The sequence below is a fragment of the Mirounga leonina genome, unplaced genomic scaffold, assembly GCF_011800145.1.
Source record: "Mirounga leonina isolate KUSES-001 unplaced genomic scaffold, KU_Mleo_1.0 Mir_96, whole genome shotgun sequence".
Lineage (NCBI taxonomy): Eukaryota > Metazoa > Chordata > Mammalia > Carnivora > Phocidae > Mirounga > Mirounga leonina.
In genome coordinates, this window is record NW_023270871.1 from 1,802,361 (window position 1) to 1,821,961 (window position 19,601).

Sequence of the window (19,601 nt, forward strand, 5' to 3'; positions counted from 1 at the left end):
TTCCTTTCAGTATCTGCATGGATCTGTCTCTTAAAATTTACATGATAATACTAAGTAAAAAGCAAAATAAAAAATTTAAAATTATGAGTCAAGGGAAGATTACCTTCAAGAAACATACAATCTTATCGTTAGGGTGATCATATAATTCATTTTCAACCTGGGATACTTCAGAGTGAAAGTGAACACTATTAAAAATTACACGGAATAGCAGGTGTTAAACTGAGACTGTTGTGGCAAGCTCACAAAGAGTCGCCACTGGATGAATCCACAGCAGGGATTCTCTGAGTTGTAAACATTTCAGGGACATGAAAAACTCTCTGCAAGCATGTTGTGTTCTACTGTGCAATATTCACTGTGCAATAAAACATGGATGATTGCAAATATACCCAACTTTGGCTTAAACACAAAAGTTTAAAAATGCTTTTTTAAAATAATAAGCATGTTTAACAAAATTATTACACATAAACCACAATTTAAGTGTTAATAATAATAGTAAGTGGATTCACATTTTACCTTTAAATAACCAAATGTTATTTTCCAGAAAGCATCAATACGCACCTTTAAAAATTAGAGAATTTTGTGGGACTCTTTGGTTATTAAAAACAAAACAAAACAACAACCACCCACTATTTCCCATTAATGCTTCAGATTCTCTTTGAGTGGAACGATCAATACTTAAATCAATATGCTGAATGATAAAGGTGAACATTTCTCCCTGAAATGAAAATCTTTTACAAAGTAATACCAAAAGCAAAATGTAATTTCCAGTTACTAGCAAAGACTGAAAAAATAATACATCACCCAGTTATAGTACACATGCCAAAGATACTAACACTATCAGTTGAAGTATAATCTTAATTATACATGCAAAAACTTCACTAATTTGCATACAGAGTTGAAAAAGAGCTTTCTACATTCAGTTATGTCTGGTAAGTAAGCCTTGTTTTAAAACGTGGGTTCTGTAAATACCATTATTATTTGAGGTCTCCATCTCGTTGAGAAATACAGGATTAACATATTCTTTAAAAACAGCAAAAACGTAAATCACAATAATAAAACCGTATGATGTTATTTAGTTATGACGTATGGCTTTCTTGGATCTTTAAAACAACTTTCCCGAAAAAAATGAATCTGAAACAAACCGAACTACCTGTTCTCAACATATACGGATCTTTCTCATGAACTGAATCCTTCCACTACACTGGTACTTTTAAGGCAGACACTTCAGGAATGGTGTGTAATAAAAAAGACGACACTCTATTCAATGGGCAATAAACTATTATTACTAAGATGTGAGTAACTTTCAGTGCCTTTTTTTGTCCTGACACTTTTCACTACGAGTACAGTGTAAATTCTGGGGCACACATATGTTCATAAAGACTGGACTGATGTGTTGATCTTGGTTAGTTGTTCCATAAATTCTTTCAGACTTTACACATCATCAAATATTCCGGTTTGAGACATCGAGAGGTATCGTCCACCAGGCTGATACCTGAAAGGTGGATAAAGAAATGATCTGAGGCATCAAAAATAACAAAGGAGGAGAGAAAAACAAGGACACATTAAAAGGAAGCGGCTACATAATTTGTAAGCATCATTTGTAAAATCTATTCAGTAGCTGAAAGCAGAAACTTACAAAGATGATATCCCAAGGGGGTTTACTTAATTATAAATTAATCAACAGCTTTTTTAGAGCCTAGAATACACATATGACAGGGTGAGAGATATAAAAAGAAAGGGATAGGGAGATGTGAACACATCATGGAACTGAAGATTTAATAACCACTCTTGATTATTCAACAGAAATAGAATATCCCAGGGTTTCTGCTGTTTACAGGCAATACTGTAGCAAATAACGTCATGCAGATGATATTTTGCTTCTGTTTAATTATTTTCCCAGAGCACAGTGGCTAAAAGCACGACTCGACTGCCAGAGTCCTGGGTTTTGAATGCCTGACTTTGCCATTTGCAAGCTGTGTTACTCTGGGTAAGTTACTAAACCTCTCTGGATTCAAATCCAATTGGACTGACAACCATAAAATACAGTACTGTCGGTAATGTGCTTAGAATAGTGTCTGACACCCAGTCACGGCTATGTAGCCGTTGCTAAATATGATTAATTTCATAAATGGGATCATTAGAAATAGGCATATAAACATTGTTAAGATCCTTACTATCAATTTCAATTTTTCTTTCTTATTTAGAATACCACTAGTAGTTTATGGAGATAGCAATTTCAGCTATCCAGCACCACTGGATGCTATAATTTTTAAAATATAAAAGCATTAGCAGGTATAAAAAGTTACCAAAGGTTGATTAATATGGTTATTATTAGCAGTAGAGATGAACATTTTCCTTATGTTTATCTCATCAAGTTGTTATGTTATCAAAATTTCAGAATGTTGAAGCCAAAATGACCCAGCCAGAGCTTACCTTTCTGATTTAGATTCAAGAGGATCATCAGTGAATGTTTCTGCATTAAAATCCAAAGGTTCTACATCTTGGAGGAGTTCTATTCGGTCCCTTTCAGTCCTGTTATTGGCCCTGGTGTATTTAGATGCTGCTGTAAAGGAAGGAAAAAAAAATATGTCTACTTTTCTGTTGTCTTTATGGGTTACCGTCTCTAGACTCACGAAAAAAAGTCAAGATTATAAAGGATCTGAATTTTGATTGTGAAGACAATAGTAAGAAAAGATAACTACTTGATTTCTTAAAAATCAGATTAAAATGAGAAATGGTATGATAGAAAATAACAAGGAAAAGTTTCTCCCTTGCAGCTAGCCTAAGCTCAGAAGCAGGTACAATGCAAAGATTCAATTAATATGAATCAGAATTAACATTTAACATATGAACTATGAAATTGTTCATTATCAAGTTTCAACTGGTTTCACAGTGAATCCAGGGGCTGCTGTATCTCAGTTCTTGGCTAGAATTTTCTTTAAGGCGTACTCAACTCCAGGTCTTCAAGGAGGCCTGAGTCTTTTTCCCAGGAGACAAGAGTTTAGGGTAGCTAAGTCCAACAGAAACAAAATGCAAGCCTGGTATTTACTTTTAAATTTTCTAGTAGCGACATGAAAAAAGTAAAAAGGAACAGGTGAAATTAATTTTAACAGACTTAATCTAGTTCAATATATCCGATATATTATCATTTAAACATGGGGCACCAGCCACATTGCCAATGCTCAGTGGCCACATGTGGGTAATGCAGACCATCCTGGTCAGTACAGATCTACTGCACTAACTCTCCCTTCTCTCTATGTGGATGGGGTGGGTTTTCTTCATAAACAACCTAAATTTTCACAATGTTCTTCTGAGCAGTCCAATAGCTTCAAAAGAACTTTATGATATAGCTCTTTTTGAAAACTTAAGGTAAGCTAATTCGATCGTATCTTACGCTTTTGTCATCTTGGACTCTGCCCTTCATCTTTTCTCTCATTCATTCAGCAAATATTGGTTGCCTCCTACATTCCAGGTTCTCCTCAAGTCATTATCCTAAGGCGTTGTATTTCCTCTTCTCTTGAACATTCTCCCACACTCCCACATCTTTCTACCATGTCAACTCCTACTCCGCGGTAAGCAAGCTTCCAAATCTTTGTAGAATCCCCTCTCTTTTTCCTAGCTCTTTTTTTTTTTTTTTTGAAGATTTTATTTATTTGAGAGAGAGGGAGGCAGAGAGGGAGAGGGAGAAGCAGGCTCCCCGTTGAACAGAGAGCCCGACCCTGGGATCATGACCTGAGCCCGAAGACGGACGCTTAACCGGCTGAGCCACCCAGGCGCCCCTCTTTCCTAGCTTTAACTACACCTTCAGCTCTCTCCCATATCTTCTACCCTAAATATCATTCAAACACACCCTTTCCTCCTCATCCCCCAGGATCACTGCTTATTTTAGGCCCTCATTTCTTTTTTTTTTTTTTTTAAAGATTTTATTTATTTATTTGAGAGAGAGAATGAGACAGAGAGCATGAGAGGGGGGAGGGTCAGAGAGAGAGGCAGACTCCCTGCTGAGCAGGGAGCCGACGTGGGACTCGATCCCGGGACTCCAGGATCATGACCTGGGCCGAAGGCAGTCGCTTAACCAACTGAGCTACCCAGGCGCCCAGGCCCTCATTTCTTGATCGCATTACCAACACAGACATTAAATTGGTTTCTGTGTCCCACCTTCCCCGGAAATCATGCTTTATGTTCAAATTTATCTTTTGAAACCAAAAATCTGAGCATGCTCCTTTCCTGACTGAAATCTTCACTTGAGAGAAAGTCTTCACTTCTGAGCATGGTAATACCTGCTTCCCAACTGTCTCTGCAGCCTTACCTCTTATCAGGCTCCTCATACTTTAGGATCTTGTCACAGAAACAAACTTGCATTCTCCCAAAGGTACTCTTCAGTCACTCATTCATCTTTCTGCCTAAAACACCTTCACCTGGCTAAGTACCATTCATTCCCAAATGCTCAGTTACTATTATTTTATCACAGAAATCCTTTCCCAATAAAGAACTCTTTTTCTATCCCCTGAGCTGAGCTCCCTCAGCATCAGGAGTGTCCCCTTCTACTCTCTCAGCATTCCTGCATCTCCCCCAAAGACAAACCTCCTCTACCATCTACTCTGGTCAGAGTCCTGGGCAAAAATAGGGTTCTTGCCACCTTCCCAGGGGCAGATGGCAGGGTCAAGGATGTGGGGAGGTATCCTAACTCAACCCACTGGCAAATGTTTTCTACTTGCTATCAGTCCCTCACAAAATTAATTGGCATCCCAAGGACAGGAAATTAACTTCTCTATATCCCTGTATACCTGGGAAAGTATCTGACATATGGGTCAGTCAGGCAACGGTTATAAAAATGAGTGAACTGCCTACATCTACTAACAGAAAAGTAAAGAACAACATCTAGGTAAATAGTAGAAATCAACACCTGCCTACAACACGCCTGGGATAAGTACTGATATTATTTAGGGTAGTATGATTACAACTCTTCATGCGTTGTCCCAATTCTCCATCTCCTATCAGAATGCATACTTGAGTTTCCCTTTCTTTCTATACACTGAGGTGTGAAAAAGGAAAGACACTGCAGAACCACCTCTACAGTTCTCTAAAGCATTTTTGAATGGCTGTCTTAATTCTCAGTCTCTATGCAAGCAAGCATAAGAAAACTTCTAAGGGAACTAGAAAATAAACGACTTACATCGGGTGGTACTAAGATCTGAGAGGCTTGATTCTTTCGAGTCAACATGAATATTTCTGTTTCTAGTGGAATCTTCTCTACTGTGTCCATAACGTTCTTTCCATTCCTAAGTCAGAAACACAAATGAATATGTAACAAAGGAACTCATAGGCAGAAAGTATTCATCAGTGTCAACAGACTGTATGTATAGAGTAAGAGAATTTAGTTATTTTCATCAGAAATTCACCAGATAATCAGTATGATTAGCATAGTACCATGAAAATTTTCAAAAATAATTTTTCTTGTCTCTACCTGATTTTAATACAGTCTCCAAACTTTCTTCCAAATGAAGATTTATAGACATCTTTGCTTGCTATAATTAACCTTTTCAATTCTTCTGTCTAAAATGTCAAAACAACACGATAGCTACAACAGGCTTAGCTTGACCACATAAAAGTTATGAGAACTCCTAATAATTCATGAAATGTTAACAAAATTTTCTCCTATATAAATAAACTACAAATATCAGAGACCTGAAAAGTCACTTTCGAAAGCAAAATTAGAGTTGTATACAAACATGATTAGATAGCTGTAGTCAAACCATATGAAGTGGGATGCTACTCAATCAATTCTTAGAACTGAAAGGAACCTTAGAGGTCACCTTATTCGACCTCCCCTGCAGTGTAGGGTTTCATTCTAAAATAGCCATGTCATTGGCTCTCTTATTAGATGACATGGAAGTTTCTATTGTGAGCAGCCCATCACAATTTTGATAAACTGTGGAAGTTAGAAGTTTTCACCGAGAGGTGAAATCTATCTCCAGTAACTTCCACTCTCTGGTTCCAGTTATGGCTTCTGAAATAAAGAACAAGTCTCCTTTTACATGACACACACTAACATATATGAAGACAGCTATCATGTCTCCTCTGAGTCTTCATTTCTCCAGTATAGATACACCTAGGTGTTGTAAACTTGTGGTAACCGTGACTAAATTTTTCTAATTTTCTGCTTTTTCACTCTCTAGGTGAAGTTTAGTTTGCCTCAGCAAACAAAGGACTGAAGAAAATTGAAGAGGAATACAATTAATGTCATATTACCAAAAAGCATAACAATTTTAAAGCAATCAAAATGACTTTAATAACAAGATTGCATGAATTTATTAATTCTTTCATTAAGTATTCACAGAGCACTGACCTTAGGCAAGAAACTGCTAGATGCTGGACACAAGTAATTTAATACTAATGACTTTTTAGAACAGGTCTGACAAAACACTTAGAATGTACATCTGAAAGTATTAAAATTACCTTTTTTAAAAAACGTGTCCTATGTCATTTTCCCACTGTGCTTTGGTCTTTAGCCAATTCTAAATCAGTAAAATTCTTATGATTAGGTTAAGCAAATTAATAAGTACTATACTTACTCTTCTTCGATTTTCACCTTCTTCTTGCCTTTGCCTTTTTCTCTTCTCTAGAGACAGAAAAGTGGTCTCAAATTTGGTATAACATGGTTTAATTAGACGTAGAGTAACTGAAGTAAAGGTATCAGGCTATGACCAATTTCCTTTAAATTACTACAAAGTCAAAAGTAATAGGTTATTGTTGGAAAGAACCTAAGAGGTCACCTAAGTCCAAAGAAAATACCTTCTGTATTTTTGTTGGAGATGACCTTTAGGCCTTCCCTAAATAGTTTTAGAGGAATAAGTTCTTCCTCATGGTGATCTCAAATTTGTTGGTAACTTCTTTTTCTTTGCCTTATCTTCTAAATTAAGTTGATACTTCTTCCTGCATAAAAGTCCTTCCCCTTATTCTTTTCAGGCTATATACTCAGTATTTTTTTTTCATAAGATACACTCTACAGTCTCATAGTTCTGGCTGTCCTTCTCTAAATACCTCTAACTTATCAGTTCTACTGTTGAAATCTTACCCAGGACTGAAATATGATACTCCAGATGAGATCTAATTAATGTAAAAAGCAGTAGAACCATTATATCAGCTAGACCCCACCTTCCTAGAAGAGAATTGGAAGGTTACAATAGCTTCTATTGGCGCCACAAAATATTTTGGTTTAGATTTAACTAATGATCACACAAAAGCTCCAGACCCCCGTAGGGAGAATGTCTAGGAATCAATGTCCCCACACTCAAGTTTTGTTTTCTTTTTTCCCTACCATCACTTGAACATCAGGAAATTTGATGTACTCAGTGTTGGGATTAGACTCTAGTAGGGTGCCATGTATTCTAACAGGTTGTTAATGATCATGGTATTCTCAAAACCAGCCTTGGCTTGAATGATTTCCTGTGCGGTATTAAACTGATGATTCTTTCAACGCATGAATTTGGTAGTTGTACTGAGCTTGGCAAATCTGTTTCCAGAAAAACACGAAAATGACTCCAACGCCATCCAAGAGCATTATTTAGTTGAGGACATACTAAATTTCTGCTGCGGTATTTCTTAAAGATGGATGAAACCATCATTTGTTTTCAAATTATTTTTGCTATGAAGGTTGTATGTAGATTTTTAGCTAAAAAACATTAATTTCTTTTTTTTCAAGATTTTATTTATTTATTTGACACATAGAGAGAGAGAGCGTGCACACAAGCAGGGGGAGCAACAGAGGGAGAGAGAGGAGCAGGCTTTCCGTTGAACAGGGAGCCCAATATGGGGCTCAATCCCAGGACCCAAGGATCATGACCTGAGCCGAAGGCAGACGTTTAATCAACTGAGCCACCCAGGTGCCCCAAAAACATTCATTTCTGAAGATAGACTAAAAATTACAAATTATACAGGGCGCCTGGGTGGCTCAGTTGGTTAAGCGACTGCCTTCGGCTCAGGTCATGATCCTGGAGTCCCGGGATCGAGTCCCGCATCGGGCTCCCTGCTCGGCAGGGAGTCTGCTTCTCCCTCTGACCCTCCTCCCTCTCATGCTCTCTGTCTCTCATTCTCTCTGTCCCAAATAAATAAATAAAATCTTAAAAAAAATAAAATAAAAAAAAATAAAAATTACAAATTATACAAACACTAATTTTCTATTTTGAGTCTTAGTACTTTCCTTTCATTTATTTTAAAAGACAAATCTTACCTCGTCTGATTAACTCTTTTCCTTCATCAACCAAGTCTGATGTCATATCATTATCTCCCATGAACTGCTGGAAACCAAGTAGATTCAAACAACGAGTTCCCAAACTAATAAAAGTAGATTTAGAAAAGACAAGCATTATTTCTCATTGTAAATGTTTAGATAAACTGTTCTTTAGTATTGTCACCCCAAAGAAGCCTATGTTTTATTATTAGTTATCACAGCAAGCTATGTAGTTATACTTGTCTTTCTTTAAGAAGGACGTATTTCTCTTCCTAAGAAGTTTATATAGCCAGTACTCCACTGACACGGTATTCATTATACCCAGATTTCTTACAAAAATAAACTGAGTTGGGCCATTAGGTTTTCTGAAGGTATTCCTTCAGAAAATTATTACATAATACAAAACAGTGGCTGTAATACAAATGCAATTTATTCTTTTCTTATAGTCAAACAATTCTAATGCTGAAAATACACACACAACCAGTATTCCCAAGTGTAAGATAACCTGATTTAGAAAATCTTAATTATGCAAATTGATTTTCATGTTCAATTTTTTTAATAACCTGAGAGCTAGTCAATTCCACTTAAATAGCTTTAATTATACACTCTGAATTTATTACGATATCTTGAGGGCTATTATTTTATCTTATTTGGTATTTACTTTTTTTTTTTTTTTTATTCATGAGAGACAGAGCGAGAGAGAAAGGCAGAGGGAGAAGCAGGCTCCCAAGGAGCAGGGAGCCTGATGCGGGACTCGATCCCAGGACCCTGAGATCATGACCTGAGCCGAAGGCAGACGCTTAACCATCTGAGCCACCCAGGCGCCCTTATTTGGTATTTACTTTAAACCTCACTATTGTATAGGACAAGAATACTCTGAAAATACGATACACAAGGAAAGAAGCAATGGATGGATAGGCAGGATTAATATTTGTTAAGATCCTACCATATACATCAGCCAATTTACAGTTACTCTCTCATTTTATTCTTACTGTAATCCTAAGAAATAATCACTTTACAGATAAGGAAACAGAGGCTCAAGGGGTTAAATACTTTGCTAATCATCATTTAGGAGTTTTAGAGCTGAGATTTAAATCCAAGACAAAACAAAGACCAAGCTCTTTTTATTGCCTTAGTTTTCAGACTTTTTCACTGATGTACTTCTAATGGCATAAGCCTGAACACATACATGGAGCAAGAGGGGAGAGAGGAAGAAGGAGAAAGCGGGGAATGAATGTGTGTGTGTTGGGGGGGATTCAGGCGTATGTGCGCTGGGAGGAAAGAAAAACAGTAGAACAGCTACAAGAAAGTGAAGGTCTTCCATTTTACATGACCGATATGCAAAAAATCTGACTGTGTAAATCTGATGATGTGTAAAAAATCATAATATATTTCCTTGCTTTAATATACCATTTACCATTGAGCAAAACTGGGGTTTTGGGTAGATGGTCATGTTAATTCAGTGACTTTAAATAATTCCCTTACTATTTTCATGTCCTTATGGGAATACAATACCCTAGGACGAGAAGCCCCAAACTAGATCCTTGTTTCTGGGAAGGTCATAGCTTTCTCTAAAGTGTCAGGAAACAGCCTTACACTCTCTAGGCAGATAAGTCTGAATATTAACTCTGGGGATGGCTGCACTGTTAGTAACATGGGAATTAGTAGGGCGCCTGGGTGGCTCAGTAGGTTAAGCATCCAACTGACTCTTGATGATTTCAGCTCAGGTCATGATCACAGCGTGGTGGGATGGAGCCCTTTGTTGGGCTCCACACTCAGCGGGGAGTCTGCTTGAGATTCTCTCTCCTCTCTCTCCACCCTACCCCCCTCTGTGAGTGCTCTGTCTCTCTCTCTCTCTAAAAAAATGAATAAATAAATCAAAAAAAAACACTAAAACACGGGAATTGACTAATTACGGCAGCATTTCAAAAGAAAATGGACCTATGAAGCAATATACCATTAAAATGTCACTAAGGCATTGCTTCATACATCTCTATAATAGAATATCTATTTTGAGAGAAAATTTGAAAATTAAAGAATCTGGCCTGCCTTTTCCTAAAAGACAAACTGGGACTCAAAGTTTATCCCATTTAACTCTAAAACAAAACCTTTAATGAATAATTTTCTTTTTAGACATAGTAATTCTTTATATTTAAGATTTTATAGCTGATAAAGCACTATCCCACCCATCTATTCCTTGATCCATATAACAACCGGTAGCAAGAGATGCTAATCCTGCAAACGTAACTACTAACATGTGAAGACCTAAGTCACACATTACAAGCTCTTAATGTTTCATTAATAGTTTTATAAACCTTTAAAATAAATAAGCATATAACCAAAACTAAGTTTTGGACATGCGAAGTATGGTCTCTTCCTTTACTACATCATTTTCACAACGATGACACATTTTCACAAACCTACTACTGTTTCTACCTTCAGAAAAACACTTGAAAGTTAGATTTACTATCAGTTCACATTTACAGTTTTATTTTAAAATACAATCTTTTATTTTACCTATGAAATGTTTTAAAAAGAAATGTTTTAAAACATTTGAGAGAATTTATTTCAAACAATACTTGTGTGTTTATTCAATACCTTCTTAATAAGTACACACATATTATTTGTAATAACTATAATAATGGCACTGGAAGATTTAAATGAAAAGTGGTTGGGTGAAACATTTTCATCAGAAAAACAAACTGATTAACATCAATAAATATATTTTTAAGGGCACCTGAGTGGCTCAGTTGGTTAAGTGTCTGACTCTTGGTTTCATTCAGTTCAGGTTGTGATCTCATGGGTTGTGGGATCGAGTCCTGCCTCAGGCTCCACACTGCGTGGAGTCTGCTTGGGATTCTCTCTCTCCTCTCCCTCTGCCCCTCCCCTACTCACACATGCTTGCATGCTCTCTCTCGCAAATAAATAAGTAAATAAATCTTTAAAAATAAATATTTTTTTAAGAGCGGTCTTTTTGGTGTGACACGGAGCACTTACGCAGTTAGCGAAGACCGCAGACCTAGTACAGGAGGAGGGCACCTGCCATGTGCAAGTAGGGAAGACAAGGTGCTAGAAGACAAGCATATCTCTCTTTACCTCCTTTCGAGTGGTACCCTAGGCAAAGATTCAATCACTTTTTTCTAATCCTATAAAAAACAGTAGCCTGTATCCTTTCCAGCCTTAAATGTACTGCCTAATTACAATTGCTCCTCATCTGATGTTTTGTGCTGGCGAAGGTCTGAGGCCTCTAGAAACCTGGCAATGATTGTGGGGAAAGCTCTAAGACTTATTTATGTTACTGGATAAAAGATGGTCATGGGGGTATTTTATAAGCTACACTGCCTGTCACTGTTGAAGGCTGGGACTTAGAGTTAACATTCTGTAATCAATCCTATCACTTTGTAGCCTAAATACTTGTAAAAGAATGATTGTACTTCTCTTTTCTGAAATCTACCTTCAGAGGGAGAGCCTGACCTCATCACTTAAGCAAATCCTTTAAACTACCCCCAGCTCCCCCAAAGCCACAATAAAACAAACAACCAAAACCTAACCAGTAAATATTTAAAAGGGCAGATTGGACAAGAGTTAGAGGAAAAATAATCGACGCTACGATTCTTACCTAAAGTAAGTAGCAATGCAGAGAATTACCACCAACATAGGATAATATATATAGAATCCATCTGCAATAAAGGATAAAACTTTCATGGAACCCATAATCTAAAGAGCAAAAAAAAAAAAAGAAAAAAGTTAAATTAGTACAGTTTTATATTTTCTATATTCCTTTCCACCATTGGAAAATTCACTCATAACCAACCATATTAACAAATTTGGACTTTTTGAAAAGTAGAAATAAAGCACTAAATGGATTCATTTTTAAGTTCTCATCACAAGGAAAAAAAACTTTTAAGTATGTGAGGTGATGGATGTTAATAAAGATACTGTGGCAGTCATTTCAAGATATATACATACATCAAATCATTGTGTTGTACACCTTAAACTAATACAATGTTATATGTCAATTATGTCTGAATTTGCTTATTTATTAAGGCTTTCAAGAAAATTATTATTTTATAAATATTACTGAAAATTATCGTGTCCATGAAGATTATAAATATAAAAGCTAATAATGAGGTCTATTGATATTGCTCAGCTGCACAACCTATGTGAACCAAAAAACTTTTTTTACAGTAAAAGAGAGCGAAATAATTCTTATCCAGTCATTAGTAATTACAAATTACATACACAACCTTTAAAAGAAAGTTTGATATCAAAAAAAAAAAAGATCCTAATAACACTACAGAACTTTTCTGCTGGCATTAAAAGAAATCCCACAATAATACATCTCAGAGAGACAATGAATCTAAAAAAACTGCGCTCCAACCATACTTACAGATGTATAAGCAGTTGGCTGTGTATTCTGGTGAGAGATGGATGAATCCATATGTGTCAAACCCAAGAAATTAAGACATAAAGGAGGAGTCAAACGGCAAAATAACCTGTAATAAACATTTATAAACAGAATATGTAAAAAATATGGTAGCAAATGCATTTTATTGTTTTCATCTATTTGTATTACATTTATCTTGAATTCTTAATATGAACTGTCCTTACTTGAGAGACATTCTGAAAATCCTATTAATTGCATCTCCCTAAAACATCAACACCTACAGGGCAAAACTCCAGCCTCAGGCTGCCTGCTTTGGTGGTGTTTGCCACTGCTTTAGCCTAAGAATTTGTGGAGTGCCTGTGTATGCACTTTTTCCAAGTCTACCCTCTGTGTAATCTGTCTCAGTATGGCAAGGATGGCAATATCCTCAAGGGGAGCTGTACTCACTACATAAAACCTGAAGTTGTATCGAAGTATGTCACTCTGACAAGTTCAGGTATAAAGAACTGCCTAAGCTCAGTTCTGTCCAGCTCAAAAGAGACTCTCACAGAACTAGAGTTGGAGGATACGGGGAGAGGGAAATGAAGGGAGGATGCGAATACAAAGAGGAAACATGAGGGGTTATTTTGTGTGATCGAACAATTCTGTATCTTGATTGTAGTGGTGGTTACATGAATCCACACACACACATACACACACACACACATGCACAAATTAAGGATAAAAATGGTGAGAACTAAATAAGTCTATCATCTAATTAACAGTAATATATCAATGTATAATTCCTGGTTTTGATACTATACAACAGCTATATAAAACGTCTCCATTCGGAGAAGCTGGGTGAAGGTTAATAGGACTCTTTGTACTACACTCACAACTTCCTATGACTCTACATTTGGAGGAAAACTGGCAAAAGAAAAAAGTCTTAAAGATGCTCAGATATGGATTCCTCTGTGAACTTCCCTAAGTCCACCCCTTCTAAATACCCAATATGACAATTTAACAATAGGGACAAATAACAGCCCAAGCTAGAGCTGTCGCTCTAAACTCTTACTAAATCTCTTAGCAAAGATTCTTCTTGTTTGTTTTCCTAAGCCCTTCACGATGCAGTCTGATGCCATGGAATCTCAGAACTCTCTAGGTCTGACTTAGCCTCTAAACTCTCAAATGGCCCTAGTATTTACTCACCTATTTATTGAATCTCTGAACTGTAAATCCAGGCTCTTTCTTTGCCTCCCTAACCTAGTAAACCTACTGTAACCTTAAACTTCAAGCAGGATTCAGCTAGCAATCAAAAGTCTAACTCATGCTTAAACCTGATCAGTGAGCTCACATAAATACAGGGGTGAGTGGAACACCCATAAAGGACAAGCAGTAAATGAGAGATCCATAGACTGCACGCAGTGGAGGCCGTCCCGTGTTTGTAAACACCCTTCTACTCACATGCCGCTGAATAGAAGGCTGTAAGCATCAGTCTGGTGATGTGAGGCCAAGTAATAGTAGTTGAACACACGGATCCTGAACACAGTAGAGTAAACGCAGATGCTGAGAAAGAAGATGGAAAGGAAGCAAGCAATCTGAAAAACAAGCAAAACCAGTTGAAGAACAGACCTGAGCACTTTGCATACGTTCGTGAGCATCATCCTTTATTTCCGGCTAACATTTACTGATGTTCTAAAATTTAAACATGGGAACAGTTTTTCTTAACCATCTACGCAAATGAATTTATGGGAAAAAAATCTACATCTTAACCAGTTCAACATCCTGTCTGTGGGTTTCAAATCTACCTCCTGAAGTGAGCCCGTTCTCCCACTCCCTTGGCAACTCTCCACATGAAGACTCTTTAAGTTCTGTGCCTTCACTGGCATAAACAGGCTCAATGTATTCTCGTAAAAGAATTCTGTACTATTTGGCACCTTGTCATCTCTCCTCAAACACAGCTCTTAGTTTTTAGAGTCTGGGCAAATGGATGAAGCTCATTTTTGAAAATCTGAATAGTAACACTGCGGGGCACTTCAATGCTCTCCTCATTACTAGAGTATATAAAGAAAAAAACAACAGTTGACAGCTATTCTATGAACTGACACACGTTTATGACAGATACAAAATAAACTGACCTCGATATAAATGTAATTGTAAGTTTTTTCAGCCAGCTGTATGAAGACTGCAAAGAGGGATAAGACAGGTGTAGTACTAAAGAATGTGCATTCTGACCACACAACAATCACAGAGAAGACAGACAAAACCACGGCAAGTATCCTATAAAACCATGGTCGCAAGAGACATTCCCAGTACCATTCTGGAAGATAAAAGAAAAAGGTGATTAGGAAAACCACACAGGAGTAACAGGGTATTTACATTGTTCCAAAATATCTCTGTACAAGATACATAACTGCAAAGAGGAAAAGAGTAAGTTCGCAGTGCAGGAACCAGGCAGATCTCCTCCTCACCAAATAATCACCAGGAACGGGACAAACTGACATCCTGTGTCACCTGCCACGGAGCACCGAGAACACAGGATCACTGTGGCAGTATTCCCACCAAAAATGCAAACCTGCATCCAACATGAGGAAATGTCACACTCAAATTCGGGGACACCCAATAAAAAACAGGCCTAGAGTCACTGAAAACATCAATGTCATAAAACAGAGAGAGAGGCTGAGAAATTGGTCCAGATGAAAGGAAACTAAGGGGACATGACCCCGAATGCAATGCATGATCTGGAATTTTTAACAAAGAATATTTTGGGACAATTTACAAAATCTGATTAAGGTCTATAGATAACAGCTCTGTTTCAAAGTTCATTTCCTGATTTTGGTCATTTTATTTGGTTATATGGGAAAATGTCTTTATTTTTAGAAAATACACGCTGAAACATTTAGGAGAAAAAGTCATCACGTCAGGATTCAATCCTGAAAAGATTAAGGAAAAATACGTATACAGAGAGAAAGATAAAGCAAATGAATATGGTAAACCATTAACATGTGAAGAATCTGGGTGAAGGATATACAAGAATTCTTTCTACTATTCTGGCAACTTTCAGTTAAGTCTGACTTTAGGTAAAAAATAAAAGTTAAAAAAAAAAAAAAAAAGCTGCCCAAATTGAAAAGGCTGTATTTTCACTTCATTCACTGAGGTGTTGAGCTCTTGGCTCACACTCTAAATCTTTCAACCTTACTCTCAGCACAATTCCTGGTGAGTTCAAGATCCACACTGGTGATCCTTTTTTCAGTACCCTAGGGCCTTTCACTTCCTGGCCCTCCTTTCCTCCTGTGATCTCATCCTCCACCCCACCTTCACAACTCATTCCCACTGCCATCCCTAAACCTCTTACTGCCAATAACTCCTTTTAATCTCATTACGGTGGCCCTGTTTCCAAGCAATATCTTCACCTAATATTCCATTTCCACTGACTGACCTTACCTGAACCCAATGATCCATTCATTCTACCACCTTTGTATTGCCACTTAACACCCTGGTATCCTATTGCTTTTTTCACCAGCTCCGATTCTATGGTCTTTACTCTCCAACATCCCAATTTCTTTGCCCTCTCTTGCTTCTCTGCCCTTGCTAAGAGAAACCACAGCCTGGCTAGATCCTACTCTCCAGCTGCTCTGAACCTGCACCCACGGAGCACCCAACCATATGCTGCAGAAGTGAGACACACACCTTGGCTGACTGGTCTCACTCTAAATTTTTAATCCCCAGCTTCAGGTGGACCCTGAGCACTGCCTGGCTAGCCTACTACTATTCACCAATCTTCTCCCATGCCTTCTCTCCTTAGCAACTATTTTGTACCTTTTTTTCTTTCTTCAAATCTCCAAAATTTCTTCCCCTACACTTACTCTCAGCATTTCACTAAGACGCTGGCAGAAGGGAACCTCCCCAAGTTCCCACCACCACCTCTTCTTACTTGCTCAGGCACATTTGTGCCTTACTTCCTAATCTAAGGGCATTCTCTCTGCACTGTTCACTATTTCCCATTGCATCGCTCCTCCTCATGAACATCATCCCAGCCATTTTCTTCTCTCATTACATTTCCTCTAAGGTATCATTCCCAAATTACATGCTATAATTGGTCTTGACTCTGCCATCCTCTTTCAGCTACTACATCTTTTCTCTACTCTCTTTTATAAGGATAACATTTTGAGAGTTTCTATTCTCCCTGCTTCTAATGCTTTTTAAACTCCAACTGGGCTTTCCTATCCCCTCAACCTCCACCTTACTTCTCTGAAATCCAATGGTCAAGGCTTCATGTGCATGACACTAGACTCATCTACAACATCTGGAAAGGTATTTTACATATCCCTTTCCTCAAAACACCTTACCATCCTGCTTTTCTTCCTACTTCACTGGCCACTCCCCTTTTAGCCTTTTCCTGGTACCTCCGCATCAAGCTGAAGTCCGCCTTCTGAAGTGCCTCGGGCTTGGTCCTCAGACTTTGTCTCCTCTCTCCCAATCACTTCTTTGTTGATTTTGTTCTGACCCAGGGCCCACACATACACTGATGATGCCCTGATTTATACTTGTAGACCAGACTTCTCCCCTGAACTCCCACTTCTACGTACTCAGCACCTTCTTCAAACCTTTACGTGTACATTGCCTATTTTTCTCACTCCATAACGAGGCACTTGTCTTTACATTTATTGATATATACCAAGCACCCAACAATAGATAGCAATACATTCTCAAATATTTGTTGAATGAATGAAAACAAGTATTTCTTCCATTAAATTAGAAAAGATCTCTGCTGAAGAAGTTTTACGAGATATTTTATGGCCATATGTCTTCGTACTCAAGACCAAACATGAGAAAGAGAATCAAGTGAACATAATTGTTTATTTAGATAAATAAGGTAAATGGAAGTTTTAATATGATGACACTTTGGCATGTTTTCATTAAGTTCTTCATACTAAATCTGATAACGTTTGACGAGAATGTCATAAATAATCATTAAAGAGAATGAAATAATCATGACTACTTAGTGTCGGTCTTGTAAGTAGACCAACAGATGTAAATAATCAAAGACGATTTTTTAGGGGAATGTTTTAGTAGTATGTCAAGACTGAAGAAGGAACCCAAGCTTGTGATGTAAAACTGCTTAAAATTCTCATTATTTTAAGTAGATATTATGAATACATAATATGCCTGATGTATTGCATATATTTTTGCATAGGATTTTGATTAACTGTGAAGTAACAGTGGAAACTGATAGATTATCTGTTATACGATCAGTAAAATAGTTTTAGAGGGGGAAGTTTATCATATATATAATATTACCACATGGTATACATCAAATGGTACAAATACAATTCAACTCTGCACTGGTGAAATTATATACTTTTTCCCTTTAGAAAAATTATCACTAAATTTTGAAATTTATGTCAAATTACATACCAACTGTAGGATTATAAAAATATTGGATAAATTTATTTTCTGGCTCTGGTGACTGAAAGGTGTGAACAAACTGACGAGTGGCACTAGTTTCATTTTTTGCTACATCTTCTAGATAAAACGCTTGCTCCAAAAGAATCCGCCACTGTACTTGAGTTCGACGGTGCCTCTGAACTGAATAAATCACCTAAAAAAGAGAATGGGGGTTATATCTGTCAGTGTTCTGATCCAATAGTGTTTCATCTTCCTGCTAGATAGTATGCTTTGGTTATCAAACAGTGGGGAAGTGTTAGTGGCATTTGCTGGGTTGGGCCAAGGATGTTAATATTCTATGATATATGTAACAATTTGGCTCAGTGAGTAATTCTCCCTCCCCAAATACCAAGAGTACCCCGTTGAGAAACACAGTTAAAACACTTCAAAGAATAATGCACAGGATCAAAGAAAGTTTCAAATACACATTCACTCCAAATTCCCTTTTTGTGGGCAGTAATTATAAATCTAACTAAAATCATCAGTAAGTAAAGAAGCTATTATTAATAAAGTTACCTGCTTATGTAGTTTTACAAGACTCTTTTCACTTGGGTAGGTATTATGCTTTTCATCAAAATCTTCATAGTCATCCATGTTTCTACCCATTTTTTCCTGATACTCTGTAGGGCACTAAAAGGGACAAGTAAATTTTTTTTAAAATCTCATTTGCAAAAAAATTAAAATTTTATTTTTATTATAAAATCTTCCATTCTGGGGCGTATCTAATTTTCTCAAAAACATCTTCTTCCTTTATTGGCATCTCTAAACAATTGGATTTTTAGTTGCTAACATTTTCTTCAAAATGTTTTAGATGTACTGAGTGCCTTCGTACCCATATTAATATTAACCTTTATGATCAGATATACTAGCTGTGGTAGGGAAGGGAGCTAACCTACATGAAGCAACTAGTATTTGAGAGGATTAGGCTATGCAGGCACCTGATAAAACTGTCAATTATCTTCCTAGGTAAAAATGAAGAAGAATCACAACAAATCCAAGATGTTGAATTTTTAAAAGCCATGGTACAGAAAAACAAACACATACATGATTTGGAGTCATCTGCCCTATTAGTTATTCCTTACTTGGGCAAGTTACTTAACCTCCCCAAATAGGTCTCAAAAGATAGCAATGTAAGAGAAATGATTAGAGAACTGATTCTCATGACCATCATCTTAGCTGAAGGGAACATTAGCTAATAATCAGAGTAATAGATTTAAAATAGAGGGAAAAAAATAGTTCAGTGGTTCTATGGTTGCAAAGACAACGACTGAGCAGCTCATTTTAGGAATAATCAGTTTAGAAGTATATGAATACCCCTAATTCAATCTCAATGCAGCAAAACCTTAATTGTATGGTTTCTTGTCTGTGTTAAATATCTCATAGGGTCATTCATTTTACGATGTACTTCATATACTGTAAACTGACATGCAGGAAGTGAGTAAAAGAGATTATTGAGGCCCTAGTTTATTAAGGAGATAGGTCTGTACGGACCACATTCAATGACACTTAGAAACTGTGAAGGTCCATCTCCATCACTGCGTCATAGCAATGATT

The 19,601-nt window shown here is 37.1% G+C and overlaps 1 protein-coding gene across 3 annotated transcripts in view; it reads right to left on the reverse strand.

Moving 5' to 3' along the window:
• Window positions 1-844: 844 nt before the first annotated feature.
• Window positions 845-19,601, reverse strand: part of LOC118006329 (G-protein coupled receptor-associated protein LMBRD2) — a 40,355-nt gene continuing 21,598 nt past the window's right edge. For 2 of the 3 annotated variants that reach the window (XM_034998939.1, XM_034998940.1), the window contains exons 8-18: window positions 18,564-18,677; window positions 18,018-18,201; window positions 14,738-14,919; window positions 14,064-14,197; window positions 12,624-12,729; window positions 11,853-11,950; window positions 8,234-8,337; window positions 6,576-6,622; window positions 5,177-5,282; window positions 2,434-2,563; window positions 845-1,516 (exon numbers count right to left, since the gene is read on the reverse strand). In XM_034998939.1, coding sequence (XP_034854830.1) covers window positions 1,432-1,516; window positions 2,434-2,563; window positions 5,177-5,282; window positions 6,576-6,622; window positions 8,234-8,337; window positions 11,853-11,950; window positions 12,624-12,729; window positions 14,064-14,197; window positions 14,738-14,919; window positions 18,018-18,201; window positions 18,564-18,677 — 1,290 coding nt within the window. In that variant the 3' untranslated portion in view covers window positions 845-1,431. The remainder of the gene's footprint in view (window positions 1,517-2,433; window positions 2,564-5,176; window positions 5,283-6,575; window positions 6,623-8,233; window positions 8,338-11,852; window positions 11,951-12,623; window positions 12,730-14,063; window positions 14,198-14,737; window positions 14,920-18,017; window positions 18,202-18,563; window positions 18,678-19,601) is intronic. The other variant, XM_034998941.1, reaches the window with a different exon arrangement.